This window comes from Lathamus discolor, chromosome 4 (genome assembly GCF_037157495.1).
Source record: "Lathamus discolor isolate bLatDis1 chromosome 4, bLatDis1.hap1, whole genome shotgun sequence".
NCBI lineage: Eukaryota > Metazoa > Chordata > Aves > Psittaciformes > Psittacidae > Lathamus > Lathamus discolor.
Window position 1 is genome coordinate 105161452 of NC_088887.1, and position 26880 is coordinate 105188331.

The 26880-nt window shown below is 37.8% G+C and overlaps 1 protein-coding gene across 5 annotated transcripts in view; it reads right to left on the reverse strand.

Moving 5' to 3' along the window:
- The window catches only part of FRY (FRY microtubule binding protein), a 240346-nt gene that overhangs the window by 28846 nt on the left and 184620 nt on the right, over positions 1-26880 (reverse strand). For all 5 annotated transcript variants that reach the window (XM_065678417.1, XM_065678418.1, XM_065678414.1 and 2 more), the window contains 15 exons: positions 26304-26454; positions 25560-25663; positions 23328-23513; positions 20985-21183; positions 20228-20349; positions 19168-19355; positions 18153-18247; positions 16501-17102; positions 14696-14793; positions 14434-14604; positions 9503-9643; positions 8101-8280; positions 6915-7076; positions 6014-6088; positions 4817-4987 (listed from right to left, as the gene is read on the reverse strand). In XM_065678417.1, the coding sequence (XP_065534489.1) occupies positions 4817-4987; positions 6014-6088; positions 6915-7076; positions 8101-8280; positions 9503-9643; positions 14434-14604; positions 14696-14793; positions 16501-17102; positions 18153-18247; positions 19168-19355; positions 20228-20349; positions 20985-21183; positions 23328-23513; positions 25560-25663; positions 26304-26454 (2645 nt within the window). The remainder of the gene's footprint in view (positions 1-4816; positions 4988-6013; positions 6089-6914; positions 7077-8100; positions 8281-9502; positions 9644-14433; positions 14605-14695; positions 14794-16500; positions 17103-18152; positions 18248-19167; positions 19356-20227; positions 20350-20984; positions 21184-23327; positions 23514-25559; positions 25664-26303; positions 26455-26880) is intronic.

The following is a 26880-nucleotide window of genomic DNA, read 5'->3' on the forward strand; positions in this document are numbered from 1 at the left end:
TACAAAGATCACTTGATTTCTGTCATGTATAAAAATGACAATTAGTTTTCCACCATTTTTCCATTTGTTTATGTATTTTCCATTGGACTGTATCCCTTTTCCCTAATTGTGCTAACTCTCTTGCTCCCTTCTTCAAGCTTAGACAGGTTCCTCTCTGGAAAATGCAGGAATGTCTCCACAAGTGCTCCTGTCATGGACCTGCAGAGGCCAAAGGGGCCTTACACAGTAAGAAGGATCTACCCTAAAGTATCCAGCAGTTGCAGTTTTGGGTACTTTATCTAGGTGAAAGCCCTCAACTTACATCCATGTGGGAAGGAAATTTATGGAGAAAAAGGTTTCTTTTTAGGGCTTGCGGCTGACTGTTTTAAACAAGACTGTAGGATGCAACACTCTTAAGCAAACCAATTGCTGAAAATGCACATTGACAGTTATTTTTTAAATATGAATGTGACAAAAATACAGTTCTGCCTAAAAAATCATAAGCATTACTATCAAATCAGTGATTATACATATCTCCTGGGTTTATGCAGATTGAAATTATGTGCAATCATAGAGAAAAAGGTCTCAGTTCAGTAAAGTCCCTTAAGAAGATTTGTAATTTTAAACACTTGAGTAATCCCCATTCAGGACTACTCAGACATTTAATGAATGGGGACCAAACTGCATAAAGTGCTATTAACTCAAGTGCAATCTTACCTTCTTACCCATCAACAAACTTGCAAATAGATTTTATTTTGCATCACTGCCCTTTAATGCAATGGAATGTGGAACATGATTAGATAGAGGAAAAGTTCAGTTTCATGACACTAAGCTCACTGTTCATGAACAAATATGAGGTAAAAAAAAAAATAAGGAAAAAGACAATTCAGAAATGCAAGAACTCTAATCCACAGGAACATTCAGAAGTAAGGAATACACTGTATTCCAAGAGCAAATGAACATGAAATCGTTTTGAAGCCAGACACATTATTGGAAACATTATGTTTTCGTCTCAGGACTGAGATCACAGAGTTGTAGTTTTGTGTGGGAAAAGAACAGAAGACATCTAAGATATAAGAAGTTAGGTCTCTTCAAATAATAAAAATGACTGTTCTGTTCCCAATCATTTAATTTAACAACTTCTTTGCTTGTCCATCTTCCCCCACAGAGGCTGGAGGACACATGAAGAAATGAGACATCCTCCACAAACACATCAGTTACTGAACTAAGAAGTGACAAAATGACACGATAAGCAAGCAAGCAAGCAAAGGTGACTGTCATCGCTCCCTTATCCTCATGATGCCTCGTACAGCTTTTGTTAAACCTTCCAGCCCATGTCTATGGGAATATTTCTTGTTGCAGTTTTATTCTGCTATGTCTTAAAGAAGGAAGCCAGCTAAAAAAACCCAGAAAATTAAATGGGACACTTCCAGGGCATGCAGTTAGAATGGGGAATGAATTAAAAGTGAGGGAAAATGGCAAAGAGAGACGAAACGCAGTATAATGCAAATACCCATAGTATTTGGGTTAGTGTAAGCTTGCTACAGGGGCACCCAGAATCATACTGAATTTAAACAAGAGGTCACCACATGTCTATGAAGGTGGAGTCATTATTATTATAGTCTGTTAAGCAATCTTTCTTTCAGATTTAACAAGAAGGGAAAATGCATGTGAATGGTTGTACAATGAGAGCAAAGCTATCTTCTATCTGAAAAGCCACCAGTAACAAACAGCAATTCAACAGAAAACTGTCACATATTTTAAATGTGTCTGGCCAAAAGTGAGCAGGTACCACATAAAACTTTCCACAACTACCACCCTCTGGCAAAGGAGCAGACATGCCCTTGCAAGTCACTTTAAACATTAGGACAACCCAGGGGAGGGGTACAGAAAGGGCAGTAAAAAAGGAAGTAACCCTATGTAAGGGAGAGCAGCACTGCTCCTCCATAAAACCGATAAGAATCATGCAAAACTTTGTTCACACAAGTTCTTATTCTTAATGTACTGACAAAGTATACAGAGTTAATGGAGTCACACAAATATTGTAGGGTATTGGCAGAAGTACTGCAGAGCTGCGTAGTAAGGCACTAGCTTCATATGGCGTTTTTAGACAAAAGATTTTTTAGGGGTTATGTTTGCATAATAACTGATGCACAAACTGCCAGAAACAAATATGCAAAATACTGTTTTTTCTGATTTTAGTTCCATTCATACAACTCATTAGAGTTGTCTATTATTTCAGTTCTCTCTATACATTGACTAACTGCAAGTTTAGGTCCCAAACTGGCAACCTCTGATGCACCTTTTCAGTTTTCTTCATAAATGAATCCAACAAAGTTGATAGGAGTATACAACTGAAATAAATTAAGCTGCATGAATTAATTTATTCAACTAAATTGCTGGTAGGCAATGATGTAAGCTTTCTGAAGAGGTCTCAGGTGCCAGCTTTAGCAAGATGCTAAAAGGAGCTGATATACCAAAACTGAAAAGCTGTAAATTGTACATAATTTGCCCATGGAAACAAATGGCACAATCTTTACTATATTATAAATAATAATGTTATTTTATTTCTAAGTATTATTTATGCACAAAGATACTAATGGGAAAAATGGCTCAATTTGAAAAGTGCTGGTACTAGTATTAAGATCTTTTAAAATTTGTGAAGACTGTTGAACACACCAAAACCAAACTTGAAATGAAGCAGAAGTTTTGAAAAGGACCTCAAAAATATTTCTAATACAAGACAAAATATGAAGCACCTGTCAGAAGTGCAAGCACACGCACACCCACCCATCTATGCACACGCTGAAGAAGGGGAAGGCAACAACAAAACTATGATGTTATTCTATAATACAAATTTGCAAGAAGGCATAACATATGCTGGCACATCTGAGTTCAAGTAGCATTCTTACCTGAAGTTCCTGGGTAGCAGATATAACAGATAGAAAAACAAATAGAGAGAATCTATGTAAAATGACTGTATTAAAGACATCATAGAAAAACATTTGCCTACAATTGTAAGTAATATTATTACAGAAACATCAACCCTTCAGCCTATCTTTTAAGTTTGAAAATTACTTGCTTTCACATGTTTATGAAATTTCAAACAAGCGTATCTATCTTGTGATCTGGGGATGACACAAGCATCACTGGCCTGTTTGAATCATAAGGTATTTTTTGTAAGACTGTTTGTACCCTTGCTAGCTTAAGTTTTATAACACTGTTTTATTCATGTTTATGAATATATCAAATTCTGACCTGATGTAAATGATATAATTTTAACTTGGTCATTATAGAAGAAAACTCTTACAGTAGGTTTCAATTTGACTGAATTATCCACTTACTTAAAGCACTAGCAAACTAAACCTTTGGTTTACTTATTTAGTCCAATAGTGGACTAAACCTTTGAATACAAAGTCTCAAATCCATGGCAGTTTCAAGCCTGCATAAAGTAAAAGACTACATTTTCCATTTTATTTCACATAAAACTAGAGAAGCTTAGTATCTGTTCCACAACCAGTGTAAGACAATTACTATATTAATTTAGGCCTCTGTCTTGAAGTTAGCCACAGGTATAAACCAAATGTTTGCAGGGTCACAGCCCATGAAGGAACAACATTTTGATAGGAATCGTTGTGAACAATTATAAATTTAAAGCTCCTTTGAAATGTTTGGCTAATGTGTTTTCAACCATTGATGCCAACTGCTTTTTTCTTAGTAAAGTCATGGGCAGCTGTGAGCCAAAAAATACTGTTTTGATACAGAGAGTCCTAACTTTGGAAAATAAGGGCTCTGTGACATCTCTTTCCATTTCTTCATCCTTTCTCTCCATTGGAAAAAAAATTAAAATTCAGAGGTCCATGAGTTCATACCTAAGGGGTCTGTTTACCTTAAAATTGTTTTACTTCTGTAACTGAACTAGGGAGAGAACTGATTATTTCTTCTTGTACACATGTTCTTCTCAGGGCTTAGAGCGATGCCTGAGAGAATTCATGTTAGAATCTAGTCCAGATATGACAAGAAAATTTATTAAACTGTTGGTTTGCTGAACATCTGCACCTCAAGTAAGCACTTCAAAATAGCTAACAATTTCTGAACATTTCAATAGCAACAAAACTGTTTGGTAATGGATATTGATTTTTGGCTTTTTCCTCCCAAAAAGAAAATAACACTCCAAGTTTGGTATAAGCAAGGTTAAAGGGTGTAATCCCCCAAAATGCAGCTCTTCAACTTTTTCCTTTTATCAGTTTCAGGTCAAGGTGAGCTGACTGGCTTCACCTGTCAAGACTTGATCTGAGCTGTCAGGTTTCTGCTTAGCTCCTGCACAAAATGATGAAATCACAGACACCTAAGTGGAGTGGAAGGTACATCTCTCTAAGTGTTAGTGGTTTCATCATAAGTTCCAAGAGTAACAACAGCCTGAAGGCTTGAATTCATGTTTTGGAGGCTTACTCATTAACCAACAGGTCTGGAACAATTTAACTTACGTGGTTTTAATCAGCAAACCTATTTTTGTTAACAATTTAGACCTTTAAAATCATATTTAAATAAATCCACTTAATAGTAAATTCACTGAAAACGTACTAAAACAGACGCTTCATCTTCCAGTAACAGTTTTGCAGTGTTTCCTAAACCAGATTCAGAAAGGAAGGGTGTGGTACCCTCTTAACTGTTATGCTACTGAAATAAACACTAAGTGAACATTATAAGTAATCTGAACTCAAAACTACTTTTATAGTTATACAGTTCAAGTTTTATGTTACAAGAAGAGTACAGTGTTTAGTAGAAGGAACATCAGTTTTAATAAAAAAACTGTTTCAAAGAAAATGTACTGTACCTCTCCATCTTCCAGCTCAACATCAAGGAAATCAAAGTCCCTAAAGACTCTGAATTGTTGTTCACTGTTTGAATCATCCATGTTCTCCTGCTCCCTTGTTCCGTCTTCTGAAGACACCAAACTCGTCTGGTGCTCAATCAGATCCAAATCACCACAGGAAGAAAAAATTACCTACAATTCAAAGGATTTCTCTTGTAACAAACTGCTCCCTCTGGTTGTTTCTTCCTAAAAGCTGTAATTGGTTATTCAGAAGACTGTATTTCCAGTACACACCTAATTCCTTCACTGAGTATTTTTAGAACACTATTATTTATGTTGGACAGGTGCCTTCAGATTAAACTTGTACAAAGAAACAACTTCATACTGTAGGAACACGGCCAAGAATATTACGGCTACCTCCTAATGGCTGCAGATTGATGTGGCCTGGATGTTTGTGTGCATTTATAGGCACAAAATTCAGAGGACTTTGCAGAGAAAAAAATACTGTCAAGGGGATGAGATAGCACGTTCATAAAAAAAATAAATCTCTGGCTAAAAATGATGTTCAAAAATACGTCAAGATTAGGAAAAACAACAAGCTGCATTTTTTTCCTTTCCTATTAAAAATCATTATAGCTGCAATTTAGCTGTTTTCTTGCACAAATGAAGGGTCTGTTTACCATAATGCAAGTGACATGCCACATATTATAAAACATTCAGAAATTTTCCTTTCTCTGTAGAAAATATTTCATAACTATTTTAAGTGCTTCCTACACTGGATGATCTATTGCTCATTTCCTGGCACCAGATAATATTAATTTTTAAAGAGCAACATCAGACCCACTGTCTAATGCAAAAATGACATATCTCCCCGCTTTTATTTCTGTAATTTATATTTTTACTTTATAAAGGCTCTATATGAGTAATAACAGAGGTCATTACTCTCTACCCACTGAGATGGCAAAAGTAAAACCTACAGCATCACAGATCTTTCACAGCAAAACTGTATGTAGCTAAGTAAATTGTCTCTAAGCAAAAGGGCCATTCACTCACTCATCTGTATGCTGAGAAATGCAGCGTGGGCCAGTACAAATGACAATGACACTAATGTGTCATGAAACTAGCAAATCAGGTCAGCAGCTCTGGGAAACAAAGTTCTTCACTTTTCAAGTATAGGACACAGTGAAACAAAGAAATGGTCAATATGAGGCTACTTACTGAAGGGTTTTTACTCAGCCCAACTTCCTGACCACAGAGAGAAAGAACATGCACCAGCTTTTCCTTTGTCCTTTTCTAGAAAACAAGATGTTTCTCAAGTGAGCATTTTTTTAATCCACCCATTCTCCCCGTGGCTAGAAATATACATTAACAAATTTTAATTAGGAGGAAGCAACCAAAGAATTAGTTATTAAGTGCTCAAAGCATTGCTTTCAGAGCAGCTATGGGTACAAGGAAACATAAAAATAGCTGTTAATGATTTTGGTGTTTATTATTTTCAAATTAGCCTATTAATTCTATTGAGCATAATAAGGAAACATTGGATCCTGTGCACCACTTCAAAAGGACAGTTCAGAAGCTTAAAATTAACCACATGCATAATTATTTTTTGCAGAATTGGGCCTGAGTCATTGCTACATAATTTGCTTTACTAAAAAAAAAAAAAAAAAAGAGCAATAAATACCTTTATTCTTCATAGTTTTATTTTAACTGACAGATAACCAAAATCAATGAGGTAATTAAACATCGCTTTTAGGAAGATTGTTCGAAGAAACTCTTTTTACCTGATTTCCCAAGAAAACAGCACTTAGAAAGTTGCACATGCTGTCTAAATGCTCTCCTTGCTAATATCTGAACTCACTTGTCATTCTTAGCTAAATCTAAGCTAGATTTAGAAGTTTTAAAAAGCTGAATTTCCTGCAGGTTGAAAGGAAAAGCCAGGACAGAAGACAGACATAACTTGGTACATTTCTGAGTCCGGGAAATACATTCAACATATAGAGTCAGACCAGATGCTGTGCTGCCACACACAGAGGGCACAGAAGGCACAACCATTTAAAAACCTAAGGGTGTATTAATTCAGCTGCTCTGAGTGCTACTTGTTAATGAACAAAGAGTTTACCTGAGAGTACTGGGGTCTCTTCCAGCTCACAGGAACAAGGACATTGGAGTTAGACCCTGATGAGGTTGAAGAAGTGCTTCTGGTGACAGCCATTGCCCTGGGTTTACCATCTCGTCCAGAGGAACTTTGCAGCTCATCATACCGTCTCCCAATAATTGGAGTCTTAAACAGAGAGTAATTATTCACTAGTATTGTGCTCCAGGATGAACTTATAATGAGCTATATTGCTTCAGTTGCAGGAAAAGATTACTCTGAAGATCATGTACAGGGGTAAAACAAGGGCTGCACCACATTTCATGTCACCTGATATGCATGTTATTTTCCACTGTGAACATCTGAGTAACAATTTACATAGTTCATACATAGCTAGTGCTTATTATGTTCATTAATAGCTGTCAAACTAGTTTCGAACATAAGAACCAGAAAAAACCCAGAAAGCTTATTAAATTTATTTCAAATCCACCTTTCTTGCAGGTGTGTTTTAATGGGTTTTCCCTAATAGTGCTGAATACTCTGGCCCTGTTCCAACAAACATTAAAATGCCTTCTTGGATAGACAGTAGGATACTCAGCATTTTCTAGAACTATACTTACATGAAACAGCAAGAAGAAACTCTTATGTTCTTATGCCTTTTTAACCTCAAAGTCTCACTATTATCTATATGAAATAGTCTATAATTCTGCAGTCCTGCAACTTCATAATAATAAGTAAAGTGAGTTGCCCATTAGTTGCCCATTCAGTTCTATAAAGTTAAAAGGTGTACAGGGTTTGCAGGACAAAGACTGCTGTAAGGGTTTGGTCAGAAGTCAGGCAATAATCCATACTTCTGTGTTTACCCGTTAACAGAGAACATTGGCATCCAAGTATAAAATGCTTGGAGGGGGATTTTATACATATACTATAATTATATATTACAGTTGTCATAACTGCAACACAGCTTTCCTCCAGATAATTTTAAATATAATGAATAATTCCTTCACACCCCCCCCCCCCCCAAAATCTAGTAAAAACCCAGAAAGAGCCCTCCAGCAAGGGTCATTAAATATGTCACTGTGAATTGAAAAGAATTCAGAAGACTTTTAGTTTGGCAATTTTCCTTTCCTAATTTTCCTAATTCTAAACTATATAGTTTAGGATTATCAAATAATAGAATTAGGGTGTTAAGTAGCAGAATTACAAACAGTACCTCTGAAATATCAAAATGAAACTCTAAAGTCTTCCCTGGTAGCTCCTTGGAGGCACTGTTCCACACTCGGTGTATTTCCATTTTTGAAAGGTCACTGTGTTGATAGGATGGTAAAACTAAACTGGCAGAACGAGAAACTACCAACTTCAGGATATTCAAGGCTTCTCTCCAGTGAATGCTCTAGAAATAGGTATATTTAATCAGCAAACAGAAAGATTCACATACATTCAAGATTATTTACATTTTGAAGTCCTTTTCTTTGCCATATAATAAAAATGTGGAATTGGAATATTACTATTCTTTCTCTCTCTTGGGACAGTGACAAGGTACATACTTGCAGACTAATTTCAACAGCAGAGACAAAGACTTGCCTACGGTGTAACTGTTAGGGAACTGGCCTGAAACCTGGGAGACCTGAGTGAAAGGCCAACATGGCAAAGGATTTAAGATCTCCTATCTGAATGCCTTAAAAAGTATGAATAAATGTAAGGGCCATTGCAGAATCCCCACTGAACAAGAAAGTTGACTTGACACAGGCGATTTAGAGGTGTGAATTCCTAGTAGAAATATTTATTTTCCACTTGCCAAGAATTAGACGCAGAAGTTTCTGCAGGGAGTGCTTATGCCACATCTCTCTCACGACAATAATGAAAGAGTGGTCAGTTAGGCTTTGACTGGTAATAAACTTGCTCCCAATGTCATGTAGCTGCAGTCTAACACTTCTCACAGAGTGAATGCAGAGCTGGGCATCTTACCTGGGGACACGCAGTCTGTAACACATCAGGATCATAGAATCATAGAATAGTCAGGGTTGGAAAGGACCTCAAGATCATCTAGTTCCAACACCCCTGCCATGGGCACCGACACCTCACACTAAACCATGTCACCCAAGGCTCTGTCCAACCTGGCCTTGAACACCGCCAGGGATGGAGCATTCACAGCCACTCTGGGCAACCCATTCCAGTGCCTCACCACCCTTACAGTAAAGAACTTCTTTATATCCAATCTAAACTTCCCCTGTTTAAGTTTGAACCCATTACCCCTTGTCCTATCACTACAGTCCCCAATGAACAGTCCATCCCCAGCGTCCTTATAGGCCCCCTTCAGATACTGGTAGGCTGCTATGAGGTCTCCACGCAGCCTTCTCTTCTCCAGGCTGAACAGCCCCAAGTTTCTCAGCCTATCTTCATATGGGAGGTGCTCCAGTCCCCTGATCATCCTTGTGGCCTCCTCTGGACATGTTCCAACAGTTCCATGTCCTTTTTATGTTGAGGACACCAGACCTGTACTAGATACCACGCCGGACAGTTACAGTCCTCCCTGCTAGTCTTAAATTCTATCAACTTACGGTAGTAAATATTGCTAAGTTCTTATGTTAACATAAAGAAGATAAGGTATTTACCTGTACGTATTTTTCAATGGTTTTTAGCACTTCCACGTTAAACTGTTTCACAGGAATAGCTGACAGGTCCATATAACTAAGAAGACTGTAGATCATCTGTAAGAGGGACTGCTGCATACCAGGAAGACCCTTTTCTAGTAGCTGTTAATAAGAAAAAGTGAAAATAAATAAATTTTGAGACATTTTTTCTCATGTTAAAAGCTACAAGTTTCATGAATACCATTTGTACTGTTCATGTCTCTTCACTCACTGATTTTGCAATGCCATTTTACAGTAATTTTTCAAGTGATGATAATACAAGTGTGAAATAAAGAGCTTTAAGTTGGGAGCCAAATGCTAGCTTGTTTTGATAGTGAAATGTACGTTTTATATATGCCTGCCCTAAGTTATCCAGAAAACACATTCAGCCATTGAGTAAACTGGCAGGTAAAATGTACACTGTAATTGACAAAGCACACCCAATAAAAACAGGGGAGTATCTTTCTTGTTGCCGTGAGAAAAAAGAAAACATGCTGAAGAAACAAAACTACTGCTATTCAGACATCAACATATATTTATCCAAATATACCTCACTGCCAGTGCTTACTGTCTGCAATTGCCAAGGAAATATTTTCTGTTCAGGAGGGGGTGGATTCCCTGGGCTCTCTTACAGTACAGGCTAATACAAAGAAGGGCTTGATCTAAATCCTGGAATTTTGGAACACCTGAGTGTAGATCCTGGTATACCACAATGAACCTTGGAAATACAACTCTGCTCATATCTCTCTTGAAAGAGAATGCTTCATACAAGCCAAAATGAAATAATCAGATAGGACACATACCTATCTCGCTCCACTAAAAATCTTCTGACTTATTTCATCAGTAAAAGTGAGTAATAATTAGTGATTCATAAAACAAAGCAGGCAAATTCCATTAACAGCACAAGAGATAGAACTCACTACACTTTATCCATTCCTCTACAAAAAGATAGCAAGAATTTTTAAAGGCACTACAATGGTAACCTGTTTCAGCCCATGGATACCTTTACTGACATATAAAATGTGCTTTGCAATTCTTGTTAAAAACAAGGTTATAGACTTTTTTTGCCTTCCATTAGGATCTTGCAAGGGAAGGTCTGATTCCTTTCTTGCAATTAGTTTCTGTGATCCAGTACATCAGCTGCAATACCATTTCAGTGTAGGAATAAAGGGTTGGAAGAAGCCATCTGAATGAAAGAATTTTTTTTTTTGTTCTCTGAAAGAGGCTACTGCATCAGAGAATTCCTTTTGTGATATGAAAAGGAATTCTTGGGAAATGGGAATTCTGTCTCTATTGCTGGTTAGAAATCTGTTCTAGGAACTTTATCTCTGAGAGTTTCTAATTCGGTTCCAGTTTGTATAAATCTGTTTTCAACAGAATCCTTTGACTTAAACAGCTCTTGGCCCTTAAACTCTAAACAATTGTGGATTGTGCTAATTTTCACTTGTTCAGATGAGTATATGTGGTGGTTGATAGTCCAAGTGTGTACTTAAATATATCATGACTTTGTAGCAAGAAAGGGTATTTCAGTTTAAAAAAGAACAGCAACTTAAAATGCATTTAGTACAATAAGAATCCTTTTGCTGCCAGAAGTAACAAAAATAGCAGCAAGATGGAGTTGTGGTAACACATCATTTGGATCAGTGAGTTCCAGGACAAAGAGTTTTCACTGTATTTCTAAGAAGAAGCCACAACTGTTCTCAGTATTTCTTTTCCTTTTTTTTTCTTTTTTTTCCTTTTTTTTTCTTTTTTTTTTTTGTTTGTGTTTTTTTTTTTTTTTTTTTTTTTTTGGGGTTTTTGTTTTACATGGCTCTGGTCCATGTAAGCTGCTTTGAAGAACTGTGGATTCCTCTCTTGCTAGTGTGTGGTAACTATTTGGGCATTATCTGGGTTTAGGGATCCACACTCCATTAGAAACATTTGTCCCCTTCCTGAAGCAGCAACTAACTTGGGACTAGGTGGAGAGATAAAGAAAGCATATCATAAGCCATGTCTGATAGAGAAGCTCTAAGTGGAACGATGCCTGACCTAGAACATGCTTCCTCTTGCAATACAGATGTTTTAATTTCTAGTGATACCTTGGTTTTGAACAGATTATGAATGGTCACGCTTCTATCACAAGCAATCCTCTATCTAAGTGGAAGGAGGAGGAAACATCTACCAAGAGCACATTACTATGCACTGTTTTTGTCCCTTCTGCTGTATTAATAGCATTAGCTATTTATGTCCAAGCATGACCCTGGACTAAATGACTTATGAGTTAACCATGTGACCCATGTCAATTCAGATACACTACTAGAATGCTTGTGCTCCCATGGTGCAAGGTTGATTTTTAAAAATTCATATGCAAAAAATCTAACATGAACTGTAACGTGTTTGTATGATTTTGGTAGTGGAGGGTCAAAGTTCTGCTGCACTATTAAGCAGTGATTTTTCCTCATCTATAGACTGAGATTCACAAGTATTTTTCCAGAAGAAAAGATAATTTTTCATGATGGAGTTGAATATGTGAAACTGAGTAAGGAGCACAGCTTGTCACTGTAAGGTTTGGATAAGAACACAGTTGAAATGTAAGGATCACACCCCTAGCTGACAAGCAACTACACGCCATCAAATAAGTTATATGCAAATTTTTCTCTGACTGACAATAATTGAAGATTTACTTTCTGCCAAAGCATTTGTTCTCATAGTCTTGTGGTAGAAAGTCCCCTTCTGAAGGTATACCCATACGTTTGGAGGGGTCATTGTTGCAACACAAATTTCCTTTGTTATTCTTAAGCACTGCATGTCTCACAATTTCCCTCAGGCCCAAGCACTAGGACTTAGCCAGGATTGTTAAAGCCCAAGCTCTGTAACCAATGGCTACAGCATTCAACTGCATATTGCCCAGCGGAGCTGTTAACCTATCTGGGTTTAACTATTGATAGTGTATCCCACAGCTAATTTATAGGAGGCAGGAGCACATTATTCATCCTAGTCTGGGGATTAACTATGAAGAAAAGGGGAGACATTCTGAATACTGGAAAAATCTTTTTCATGGCCACAGCTGGCCGAACAAGGTGGTTTCTTGTCTCTTGCTCCTCCTCCAGACTGGCAGCTACTCTACGCCCATACAAATATTCCCCAGACATGACTCAACAGAGCTGCAGTCAATGTAAATACAGAGAAAGGAAGTAGTGCTTACTACTCCGTCATCCTTCTATGAGGGTGCTATGTGAAGAATGTGCCTTAATTACAGTAAAACACTGCCTGACTTGATGTTAATATAGTAGCATAGTATTGATCTATACATGGGGGAAGTGCAAAGAAAGAGTATCCAGATGCATGTCTAAACCCGTTTTGAAGGGAGCAAGATCACATGCAATGGCCTTTCTGGAGGTGCTGAAGCACTAGTAACTGGGTAGACCACTGAAAGGAAACACTTTCCTAACACTGGAATTGCAAAGGAGGAAGAGTTTAAACCTTATTCTTTATAGCATTCATTTATTAGGAGTACAAGTTTCTGCAGTGAAGGAGTCACTTGACACTGGAGGATTCAGGGTCATGTTTGAAGAGCTAACTGCTCTTCAGTCTCTGAGTTTGAAAACAGACTGAAAAAAACTCAAGGTCCTGTTTTAATCTCCTGCAGGAGTCACGGCTTTCACCATCGGTTAAGATCTGATATGACTGTTTACTTAGAGTCTCCATGTGCAAACAAGGTAAAGAATTGCAGCTTGAAGAAACAGGGCCAATTTTGCTCTAAAGTCTTAAGTGACTGGGGAGCACAAACTGGCTTCTCAGGCTCTTGAATATATGTGGATAGTCAGTATCAGAAAAGCCTGCAGGGTTTTTGTAGATCCTTGGCAGAGGGGAGAACGAATCTGCTTCAAACTCCAATGCTGCTCTAAAGAAGCATTCTAAAGAAGTGAATTTAGTGTTGTGGGTGTTGGTCTCTTTTCCAAAGTAGCAAGTGATAGGGTGGGAGGAAATGGCCTTAAGTTGCAGTAGGGGATGTTTAGGTTGGATATCAGGAAAAATTTCTTCACCAAAAGGGTTGTCAAGCATTGGAACAGGCTGCCTAGGTAAGTGGTGGAGTCACTGTCCCTGGAGGTATCTAAAAGACATGGAGATGTGGTGCATAGGGACATGGTTTAGTGGTGGACATGGCAGTGCTAGGTGGACTTGATGATCTTAAGGGTCTATTCCAACCTTAATGATTCTATGATTTTATGAGTCTATGAACACAGAACTATCTTCTCCCTGGATGAGAGGGGAGACTGAAGGCATCTCCCTGCAGCAGGGAAGTGAAGGGATAAACCCGGTAACTTTACAAGAAAATGGTGTCCTGATACTGACCTGACACAGGAAGCAGAAGATAAAGTGGCATTAAGCTAAAGAGCAGAACTGAGCCTTGGATCCTCAGTAACAACACTGCATCAGCTGTATACTCCACACATGAGATATGTTAGGATTAAATGATGAGCACAGGTGAAAACCTGGGCAGCAAGATGATCCCATTCAGCTTTAGAAGAATGCATACAAATTTTTATCAAGAATCAGATCATTAAGTAGCAGATGATATCTTATTTATGCTGCTAAATCCCTTCTGGAATTAGTCCATCCCTTATTTTGCTCAGCGGAATCTAAACAAAAGTTGTCCAGTTTCTCTCTGCTTCACAGTGAAAAATCTGACCAGCTGGTGAGTGAAGCTGCTTTAAGATGTATCAACCCTGCAGACCTTTGCTGCCTTTTGTTTTAGTGTTCAATAATGATTTCTTACATAATCCCATTTCTTTCTCTTAATTTCTGCTTTTTAGTCTTAATTATAATATAAATAACAGTTAAAGAGAGCCCCAGTTATCTGCAGGCAGATTTCAGCACTGTGGGTTGTTAGGCAACAGAAGAGTTAACCAGTTGAGTTTTTGAAAACTTACCTCAGCCAAATATGTAACCATACTCAAAGTAATATCAGCAAATGCTTCATGAAGATAACGGCAAACCACATTTACCCAGGTGGCACAGTCCCTTGTATAGCTGTGTGTTTTATAAAGGGTCATGACATGTGCAAGATTTGATAGCTTGGGGTTCTTCTCTTCCAAACAAACCTAATTGAATATAAATGTCAAAATACATTAAGAACCAGGCAACTGCATTTATGGGTTTGAGGATGTACAAAACAGTAAGTAACTTTGATACCTGAGCAATCCTTTCAGCTATATCTTTACAAAACTGGTTTGGGTTGTCAAAATGCTGAATTAAATGAGGCAGAAGACACAAAACATTCAGTGGAAATCCTAGAAGAAAAATACAGAACAAAATGTGTATTTGGACAGCAAGAGTCACAGTGATCTTTAAGTTGGTATTTTGTGGGAAGTCACTGTTTCAATACTACATTAGCCATAAACCCACACATACCATTCAGCTGATCATGCCACTGGCCATGCCACATTTGTCTTAAAGGGGCCTTAGTTTGAAAATCCAGTACATCATTTAGGCAACAGTGCTGTTAGGAAGCATGAACCTATTTATACAATTATTACCACAAAAAGAGGTATTTGCAATATAAAATATCTCACAAAAGTATATAATTTGTTCCTGTTAGTAAGTATGTTTATCTTTTCCACTTATCTGTCTTACTGACAGTCTTAACTGGTGGCATTTCTTTTACTGATGCTGAAACACAAAAAGTAATTCAGTGAACATTGATAAATGAACTGCTTTGGTCAGGCTGCCAGGCACAGCTTTCGTTGTTTTATACTGTTCAAGTTAACAATAATAATGAATCAAAATTCTGCTGTAACTGGTAGAATGAGGCTACTCAAATGGGTGGGGTTTTGAAGCTAGGTGGTGGCTCCTGCACCAAGTGCCAGCTGCTGTCATTAGCATAAGGGCTTTGCCTGGAGCTGGGATTCAGCCTTTGCCTGGAGCTGGGATTCAGCCTTTCTGTAACAGGTCATAGCTTAAAGCTGATGAAATACAGGCAGCAACTGTAAATGGGGGCCATAACAAAAGCTGCTCAAGTAGAAGCTTAGAGCTCAGAAGCCAAGAGGTAGATTCAGATACGATTTTTTTTTTTTAAAGAAAGAATCTAATCTATGAAAATGACTTTCTAAACATTCATTCCCTCTCGTTCTACACTATTAAACAAGTTGTCTAAGATAGCAGCATAATTTCCCTAGGCTTCTTCTATACTCAGGGAAAAGAAAAGATACCTGCAGATGGTACCGTCACAGCCCATGTGTGAATTACCCAATCAAGTCTGGAACACAGGCACCACACAGAGATGGTTAGACTGTTCATGGCATTCATTCCCTTACTCTGAATCTAAGCTTGTTATGACTTAATTGTAAAGCCTACACAGTTGTCTTAGTATCTGTGTTTCTGACTGAAACAGAAGAGTAAAAATCTGGAACAATACAGAAAATCTCTTCAAGAAAAATAATTCAGAAGTAGTCAATAACTGGATTAATAAGGTCTACATAACTGGGAATTTCAAAATGTTACCTTATCTCCCTATAGCCCAGGCCTCTCTCCTCACTCACTAATGTGCTATTAGAGTTCATCTAAAAAGTGCACAAGAGTTTTTAATATTTATATTTCCAGGGAAAATCCCATGAAACACTAATTTAAAATTAAGTAATTTGAAATATTCTGAAAATAATTAAATGGATAAACTGGCCATAATAAGTTCTAGAACATTTGACAGTGTCTCCTTACATGTTTACTTCGTCAGCACTCAAACTATACATTGTTAAGCCCTAGAAATGAAATGTTAAATAATACATGACTGCATTCCTCCAAAACCTTGTTGTGCAATAGACTGGCTTTTCAGAAACATCCTATATTGTTATGAAATCTCCAAGAAGCCCACTCAGCTCAAAGCAGAAGTACAGCATATTAGAAGACAATGAAAAAGCACCATTTCTGGTTTTGTTTAGATAGCCTAATGAGGTCTGTCAAAGCAATGGAAACTGAAACAGAGGAAAGTATACTGGTTTTACCTATAGCTTGAGAGGAATCCACCATGGATATTCGAGACACTGGTGTCAGCAAACTAAAGAGCTGCAGTGTGAGATCAGTGGTAGTAAGGGAGGTGAATCCTTTCAGGAGCAGCTGCTGAAGCCCTGAGAAGTCTGCCCACTTCAGCTGTCCTTGTAGCTTCTCTAATTTCTCCCGGTTTTCAGCTTTATCTAGTGGCAAGTGAGCCAGAAGTTTATTCAGTAACCGTAATGCCATTAGATATTCAAACTCAAAATCTGATTCCATTAAGGCTACAGCAACCCAGAAGATGGTGGCCAGGAGGTTGGTTGGATTGTTAATATGGGATGGGTCAGTGAGACTGTCCTTTAGAGAAGATGAACTTCTTGTTTTAGAGGACAGGCCTTGTTGGGTGCATGCTTGAATTCTGTCTAGAGTGGCACTGCGTGGGGGGTCCGAGGACTTGTCCACATCTCCAAACTTTTTTGGTACAGAGAAGCTCCTCTGGTGCCTGCTTCGTTCAGCAGTGGCTGTGTTACCACTAGCAGGGTTTACATTCAGCTGTCCCGTGCTCTTCCGGTTTGCAGTAAGTTTGGTGCTTGATGTTAAATCTGGTGAAGATGAACTGAAACCAAAATATATAACATACACTGCAATGTGTGAATGAACAGTTTGAAACTTGTACATATTCATAGAATCATAGAATAGTCAGGGTTGGAAAGGACCTCAAGATCATCTAGTTCCAACCCCCCTGCTATGGGCAGGGACACCTCACACTAAACCATGCTACCCAAGGCTCTGTCCAACCTGGCCTTGAACACCGTCAGGGATGGAGCATTCATAACTTCCCTGGGCAACCCATTACAGTGCCTCACCACCCTAACAGGAAAGAATTTCCTCCTTATATCTAACCTAAACTTCCCCTGTTTAAGTTTGAACCCATTACCCCTTGTCCTATCACTACAGTCCCCAATGAACAGTCCCTCCCCAGCATCACTATAGGCCCCCTTCAGGTACTGGAAGGCTGCTATGAGGTCTCCATGCAACCTTCTCTTCTCCAGGCTGAACAGCCCCAACTTTCTCAGCCTGTCTTCATACGGGAGGTGCTCCAGTCCCCTGATCATCCTCGTGGCCCTCCTCTGGACTTGTTCCAACAGTTCCATGTCCTTTTTATGTTGAGAACATCAGAACTGCACACAATACTCCAGGTGAGGTCTCACAAGAGCAGAGTAGAGGGGCAGGATCACTTCCTTTGACCTGCTGGTCATGTGCCTTTTGATGCAGCCCAGGATACAGTTGGCTTTCTGGGCTGCGAGCTCATGGCTCATGTTAAATTTCCCATTTCTCAAACTGCAAATAAGTATTTAAATAGGAATAGGAAAACATCACACTGTCTACTGCAGCCTGTCATTTTTTCTTCCATGAGTCTCACAGAAATGACTGAAGTGAGGTTCATGTGGTGCTGCACCAAACCAGAGCAGGACAGCTTATAGTCTAGGTAGGTAAGAACAAAATGGGGATAAGAGACACAGAGCTGTGAAATGACTTGTGGCAATGTGCATATAATGAGGCAGTGGTAGAACTGAAAACAATTTTGTCTGTCAGTCAGCAGAACTGCACACTTATTATCATGAAACTTGAAAGAAAAGATACAGTTAGGAGGACAGGCTCTTACCGTGATAACACTGTCAAAAGATCACTGTTCTTCAAACACTCAGACAGATTATCCACAGCCGCTTCCAAAGTAAGTAGTGCCTCCATTACATACCCCTATCAATATACGAGGTTAATAATTTCAACAAAAATATTCAAAACAGTGAACATTTCAAAATCTTCAGCTCATAAAAGGAATAGGCACCTACTGAAAACCTGTAATTTCTCCTGAAAAAAGAACAACATTTACTCAATGCCACTGCCCTGAACATTAAAATGTCACTACAACTGTGTTTTATTTTCTGCCTCTGAATGATCTATGAGGGCATTCTAGAAGGGCACATATTTCATCTGGGGACTGGTAATGGCAGACAGAACCTCTGACTTGTAGGTCACCGATTTAAATTCTGCACAAGCAGTTCTGACAGAATATTACCGTCATCTTGTGGCAGTTTCATTATGTGAGTAACATATGGAGGTGACGTCAGTCTATTTCTTTTTAAGAGCTAGCACTTCTCTTTATTGAGTCTTGAATCTTGCAATAAATAGTCCCTGATTGTAAAATTTCTGTCTGTTTAGCTAAATCAGTTCACTAAGAGAGGACTGTATCAAATCGGGTCAGCATAAGTTTTGTACTATTATGGATGGTGTGGATTTTTTTTTATTCCAACAGATGTTAACATTTGAGAAATGAGGTATTGTCTACTTCATGTTGTCAGATTACGTCAGCAGAGAGGATGATGGGCTCCTTAAGCACAAATTAATAATGTGAAAATGGAAAAAATGGTCATCATGAAGATTTAATTGGGTGACATTTACTAGATGTTTTATAGTTCTCTTTAGAGCTATAAGATTGTAACAGCCTGACAAAGGCTTTGATAAGGTATATATGAATTCAGTGAACTCAGAGGTAACCTTTTCTAACGCCACATTCTACTTTACATCACTTGACTCCAGAACACCTTATTAAAACAGTAATTTTAAGTTAAGTATACACTAAATCAACAGTACTAAGAAGCTTATGTGCACATTCCTACCTGAATCTCATCTCCATGCTCTCCAATAACTTCTACCAATCTTGACAGGAGGTCTGACAACGCATGTGCAGAAAGGGGCTGCTTTAGGGCCCTGAATATCTGGAAAGAGCGACCTGCGTAATGTCTTGAAGAGCTTGAAAGAGCTGTTTGCAAAGCAACTTCACTCAGATGCTGCTCCAAATGAAAACCTAAGCAAAGAACAGTGTGCCAATTATTTTTTTTTTCTTGTTAAGGACAGACCTTACTGTCGGTCATAAGCAGCCCGAACCAGCACTGTGGGGAGGATATGCACTGTAATGTATCCTGCAAACCCTGTGAATAGCGGAGAGGCAGCAATGTTTGAGAGAACTTCCCACTGTTTAAGTTTATTTGACACAGAATGTAAGAAAATAAACTGCAAAACCAAAATTCTGGTTCTGTAAACATTTGCCAGCAAAAACTTGAAATTATTAATCTGATTTCATTTTTTTTTACAACTCCTGGACAAACTTTCAAGCCATCCACTATTCTTGCTGGCAGCAACACAGTAACTTCTGAACACTCCCAAACCTAAAGCTGAGCTGAAGCAGGATTCTTTCTATTAGCCTCAGAAGGTTTTGGATAAGATCTTAAATACCAATGCTGTATTCTGCTTTGATCTTGGAAGATATTTAATTAGCGACCATGTTGGTTTTGAACATACAAACTGTACATTTCCTAAGCTCTAAAACTGTAATAAATTAAAAATAAACTTGTATTGCCAGAAAAAAATTAACAAAGTACATTTACTTAGTAACTGTGATATATTTTACCAACAGGAAACAGAGGAGCTTTTATCTGGTAGAATCAATTAAAAGGCTTTCTACCAACAGCTTTGAAGAAATGTTTGATTTAACATTCAGCCACAGTACAGTCTATCATGATTTTTTTAAAGCAGTTCTTTCATACGTCATACACCCTTGTTAAGACATACAACATGTTGTGCTTCTGCATAAGCAGACGTACTGAGTCACAGGATAAACATTCAGTGTGACCTCAAGGGAATGTTTTTTTCGGTTATGAAAGGAAAAAAAATTACTACCTGATTTGGAATCTTTAAACACAGATACAACATGACGCAGAAAGTTCGTGAGCTGTTCAGCACTCTTGGTGTTCTGATTTTTGGGTGTGATATCTTCATGGCACCAAAGTGGACCAAATGCCCTTAAAGAAATACATAACAAAGTGCAAAATTTCTTTGAGTTATCTGAAATAAATATAATCTGTTAAAAAATACAAACTGCAAAGGCAATTAGGTATTTCCAGGACCACTGCCTGGAAAACATGCAACTGAACAGAACTCTATCAGCAAAATACAAGAAAATAAATATTCTTATACTGTGTTTTACAAAACTTGTCTTGTAAAATGTAAGCTATACCATTTAGAGAGCAGCAGAAACAAATCCATGGCTTTTAATTTAACATGCCTAGGATCTGGTAGCTTTAGTCAGTAGTTAACATTGCTTTCACCAACGCCTTTCACCATGTCCTGTACACTTCAGATCTAGTTTTACAATAATAAAACTGTCTTCTTCCATTAGTTCATTGTTGAACATAGTACTGTCAGTCAATTAAACATTTTATTCCCATCAGACAAGATTTTTTTCTGCTGTTCCTGACACTGTAGTTTTTTTAAGTACCTATCTACTTCTATAAGTATCAGTAAAAGAGGAATGGGAGTCTGTAATTACTATAAAAGTTCAGTCATTTTCCTCTGAGTTTTTTATGTTGCTACAGATAATTGTAGAGAAGACATGAAAGTATAGAGTACAAATGTATCCTCTGCTTATCTCCATTACCTGGTTGTCAGAAACTCAATTAATTTGTTTGCTTTCTCATCTGTTTCAGCAGCAGTATCCATGTCCTCAACCTCTTGTGTAATCTGTGGGAGATTTCCACTGCTGCCTCCCAGACTGATACTGGAGGAGGTAGAGCTGGAGCTCAAGCCTGAGTCTGGCACTGGAGATGACTGGTATTCCCGCAAAAAGTCAAAGCCACCTGCCAGTCAAGAGGGGAGATAAAGGCAGAATGCACTGTTAAACCAGCATTGCAGATTAAAGTATCTGCCAAGCAGCTCTTTTCAGAGTCAGGAGCAGAAACCTTCTACTGGGAAACATGGGGAAGAACACGTGCAAAACACAAGTGTCAAATGCCAATGGGAGTGAAAATGGTACTGTGGTTCTAAACATGCAGAATCCAATATTAAATGAAAAATATTGAAGTCAAGATTTATTTCTTTTTACTGCACAAGGGCCACAGTACTTAAAAAAGCAAATGTTGCAGGGTATTTTACATTCAGAAGTATGACTTTCTGTAAAGTGAATTTTGAAGTTGGCTTAAGTGCATGTAAAGTTCAGCACACTTCTCTGGGCTAGTCTGATGAGGAAAAAGCCTCTGCAGGGTCGAAAGTTTTATGACAATGACGATCTCCTAATTTTACAAATGTAATGACAATCAAGACACAAATGCTTAAGGCTTCTGTTCAACACCTTTAGTAACAGTAAACATTGGACTACTCACACTAAATATTTTCATCATTAAGATTAAACATCTGAGTAAGAGTTCTGGTAGATCAAAAGCCTGCCACACAACTTAAGATCTGAAATTAGAAACTAAGACTAGTTTTCTTAAGATTAGACTGCTTCTCGTTTTAGGCTGTATCAACAACAGAAAAATTGGACTTGCACGAACACTGGGAGCAGGAGTCCCAGACCTGCTGACAAAATCCACTGCAGGTCAGGAGACCTAATTTAGTTGCCTGACATTCAGGAACAAACCTGAACCAAAGTATTTTCAGTTAGGAATTTTTGCTATGGCTACTCCCCCACACTCTCACACTTAATATCAGCTGCTCAAAAAAGAGTACAAATAAAAAGTTTTAGTAACTTCTTGGATTTCAGAGGCCCAGACACAGGGTACCAATTTTGTTGTTCAGACACAAGAGTGAAAAATGTTTTTCATTTTGTCAGAAAAGCAGTAATATAATTTTAACGTAAGAATTTTATTCTGTATTTAATAATTTATGGATATGTGTTGGAAAAGAGATCTACACAATTCAAGACAGGAAATTCATGTATGAGGCAATTCTGCACAGACATTATTCAGAATGAAACCATAATGTTGTGTAAGCTTTTAACACAACCTGAATAATTTATAAATTACAGTTACAAAGGAAACAGATATTTGTGAAATACACTGCACTCTGTGGCATTAATCTCTTTTCAATTCTCTTTCAAATGGCCAAATTAATTTATTAATCTGAAATAGCTACTCCTTCTTCTCATTACTTTAATTATTTTTTTTTTGTGGCTCATAGAACATAATAATCAGTTACCAAGCAATATTCTGTGTAAAGCTAAACTATTTATTACTTCTGGTTATATTCCTAAAGAACCACAGAAATGCTACTAATTTGATAATGTCATTTCTAACTGTATTGTAAAGGTCCTGACCATCTCCCAAACAACTAATCCTGCCTTCATAACTCTGCATTGGTTTTGTGATTCCTTAAAATCTCAACAGTATTCTTGATTTTAGTAATATTACCTGACAATAGCCAATCTAGATAGCACCTTTCTACAAATTGTTACCAGCCAGCTCCTTAAAAACAGGTAAATTGTTAAAAGTTAACAGAACACCCATCTCAGCTGAGGTCTGAAGTGCTGCTCCTAATGTGGAAACAGATCTCAGGACAGAAATGAAGTGTATCTGTGACATAAAGCAGGGTGTATATAATGTAAAATCGCACTTAATAACAGAAAATCTGAGCTGTATATTCTTCCTGTGTTGGAGTTATTTGTTCATTTCTTTTGAAGGCTGAGGAGTGATTGCCCTCATATAAAGTATTCCTGGCTCCCTGAGGAAGAAGTTAGGAAGTTATTAGCTGTATTAATGTTTAAAATTCTACATTATATATTTTGCTTTCCATCAGATAGCTTTTTCACTATTATGAAAAGTTATCTAATGATAATTTGGGTGCATCTCTAGGGGAGTTCACATGGAATTAATATTAATGGGACATTTAATATTTGCCACTTTATTACCTTATCAAACTATGATATTTTAGGAAATTAACCTTGATTTCCTACTTTCAAAAACCTCACAGTATAATGCAATGTTAGTTTCTTCTTTTGCTTTATTACCGGTGTAAAGATATTCAGGTAAGTATGCTGGTTGTACTGTCAGAGTCTTGATCTCGTTCATCTCTCTAGTCTGAAGAAGCACTGATGCAATGGCTTGATAGTTGCTATTGCAAGATAATGCAATCAAAAGGTGAAGCAGTAATTTTTTACTGTGTTCAAAGACCTCGGGGCGGTAATGGTCAAGACCTAAAAGAAAAGGTTACAGCAATCACTGAATATGAAGTAATAACAAACAAATTCACATTCCAGAAATAGCAAAAATTCCAAGGCAGTTCATGGCAACAGTGCAAACAAACAAAAGATGTAGTATTTCCAGACATAGTTACTAGTGTTTTTACTTAAATGTATGTGTGTATCTAGTTTCCAGACTGAGGTCCCATACAGAAGGTACAAAACAATGTGAGGCAATACAACTTTATGCATTGTCTCACTACAGTGTTAATTTGACAAGGCTGGAAACCCTCTAAAGATGAGAAATTCTTGATGGTTGTTGTAATTACATTGCTTATCTCAGTATCTGGCTTTCTTGCATAGACATCAGTTTTACAACATGTCCAAACAGTCAGAGAAAGATACTGATTTATTAAAAGAACTGATAGAAAAAAATCCCTTGAACTTCAGCTACCAGTGAGTACCTTGAGAAATTACCCACTAGCTCAGGATGCAGAACAGAATCGGAAAGCCTAGCACTGAAATACTCTGATATGGTTACCATTACTGCTGTTTGTAAGATTTTAACACAACCTGAATAATTCACAAATTGCAAATATAAAGGAAACAGATATTTGTGAAATACACTGCATTCTGTGGCAGTAATAATTTTCAATTCTCTTTCAGCATCTTCCAGGATATTTAAAACCACTTTCTTCTGATTAGGGGCAGTTTCAGTGCTGAAAAATTGAATTATTTTCTTCTTTAGCTCCTCTCCTCTCAGGATATATTCCTCTTTAAAAAGTAGCTCCTTCATCACTCTTAAGTGGCAGCAGCGAACAGGTCTTTCAAGTCAAATGTTTTCCAATCATGCTGGTTTTGTCTGGCCTGCAAAAATGAAGCTACTAATTCTGCCACAGTCTCAGCAATGTGTCTTTGGCTCCTATGGGCAGGTATTTGGAGGTTCTGTGATTCCTGGTCTTACTTATCTGCCCATAGTCTCCTTCAAAAGAACCACAGCCAACTTGCCAACCTCTTTGTGCATAATGAGTGTGTATTTTAAAAAAACCCAACACCCTCTTTCATCAAAAGATTTCAAACAGAACAGTTGGTAGAAGAGTAGCAGAAAAGGAGAATAAAGTATCTTATTCAACTGTATACTGAAGTATAGCACATATATTCTACCACTGCACTGTAATCTTCTAACTTAATCATATTTGTCTACTTAACAACAAACTCTTTCCAGACTGCCAGTGAATAGACTTATTGGTAACTATGGTGACTGAATGAAGAGTGGACTGTAATCGCTAATATTCCAACACATTTATTTCACAAGTGTTTGGCTGTGTTTATTAGCGAAAACTTTTATCAACCATGCAAGTTACGGAATGGCTTTATAATGCTAGATACTTATATGTGCTAAAAAATAAGGCCACTTGCTTTTCATAATGTAAAGTGGCAGGATAAGGAATGTATCACTCTTCAGTTGAACTGTATTATCATCAAGAACAGACACAGAAATGCTGAAAAAACAGTGTCTCTATGCTCAGGTATATAAGGGAAGACAGTGACAATGAAGTATTCCAACAGCAGTGAAATTAATGAAGCTTGCTTTCCAGTGGTCTGTGTCCTGCCTTCACTATCTCTGCAGTCCAGTATCTTGGCTCTCTTAAACAGTATTTTTTCAAATGTAAGAGGTAGCACTTGTGTGTGTAGTACAGGTCTAAAGCATGTGCTGACTGCCCAGCACAAACCAGACTGTACAGGGTCTAAGGTTCATAGGACTTTCTTGCATAGGTGGGAGGCAGGTACAGGTTTTTTAGAGATCTTTCAGGAAGACAATTATCTTCAAATTTCTACCCACCTCACAAATTTGGGTGAAATTGGTGAAAAAATTCAGGAGTTTCAAAGTTGTGGGGTTAATGCACAGACTGTAACTGCCTCAGGCTTTTTTTTTTTTTTTTTTTTTTTAGGAAATCACAATTAAAAATCTGTAAGAAACACAACTCTACAGCTTCAGCAAAACTAAACTAAAAGGACAGGATTACATTTAAACTTTATTTCTTGTTCTGTTAGTTTTACCTAAAAAGAGAGCATGTAGTAATAATGGGAGATGAAGGGCCCAATCTTCTCTCACACTGTGATCCACTACCATCTCAGTCATGAAGATAACAGCAATATTGCACCTGGAAATTAAACATCACAGTATCAGTTTGAAACCTCTTGAAGATGCGAAAACAGTAACACAATGGCTATTTCTGAAGATTAATTATTAATTAAACAATCTCTACATTTCCAAATTTGTAGCATTTCTTTTCAATATGACTAATGCTGAAGCACCACAGTTACAGCTTTAAGCAAGTAAGTACTCATTACTGAAAAGAACATTCTAACTGTCAGTGCAAATTGTGTAGAAGAGAAATTTCAGAATCACAGAATCACAGAATCACAGAATCCCAAGGGTTGGAAGGGACCTAAAAAGATCATCTAGTCCAACCCCCAATATGCATAGCCTAACTAGAATAAAAGATCAAGGGGGGAAAAGTGCTATGAATAACAGCTACAGAGGCTTGGGAAAGAGAAATTTTCCTTTTTTCCTAGTTTCTTTAGTCTGATTTGTATCAGAAAGTGATTTCCTACACTGTAAATAGGCTTTCTGGTAGAAATCTGGTAGAACTGCAAGCCTTCAGTGCATGTTAATTTTAGCACTGGAAATTAGCAGAAATTGAAGTTACGATGTTCTGAGTGGTGGGACAGTTGGATTGATGTTGGTCAATCAGTAACAGGAAGCATCTCACTGAAATGTCAGAATGCGAAACTACTCACCTATGAAGGGGTCCCCGGGGTGTGATGGTTTCTGGGAGATAGTCCACAAGTGGTGCCCAACATCCTCCATTGTAAGGCATGGGCAGGGGATGTGGTTGCTTCGTTTCAACAATATTCAATAACCAGCTTGTGTATGGAGAAACGGGATCATCTGCGTGGAAAAGCATTAAAACAGAGTGTGTAAAATACAAGACTGGTTACCCATTTTTGAGAAATAGTAAAACAGAGTTTATGCTAACGTAATAGCTCAGCTGTTTGGATAACATGATAAGATGACACGAGGTTTGCAAATCCTGTGTTCAATAACAAGTGATGCATTTTTAATCCCTCTTTCATGCTGCTGGAAATTAAAGAGATTCCGGACATACAGCACTGAATGGTAAGAGCTGCAGCTGAATCCCTGCTGTCACTTCGTAGCTTTGGATCCAGATCACAGAGCACCAAGCAGCAGACTTTCTCTTCAAAAATAAGAGAAAAGCTCCGCCAACAAAGCTGCTGTCAGAAGCCATCTGCTGCAAGGAGCCGTGTACATTCTTGCAACTCCTCACCGGTGCCATGCTGAGCGAAGCTACAAAGG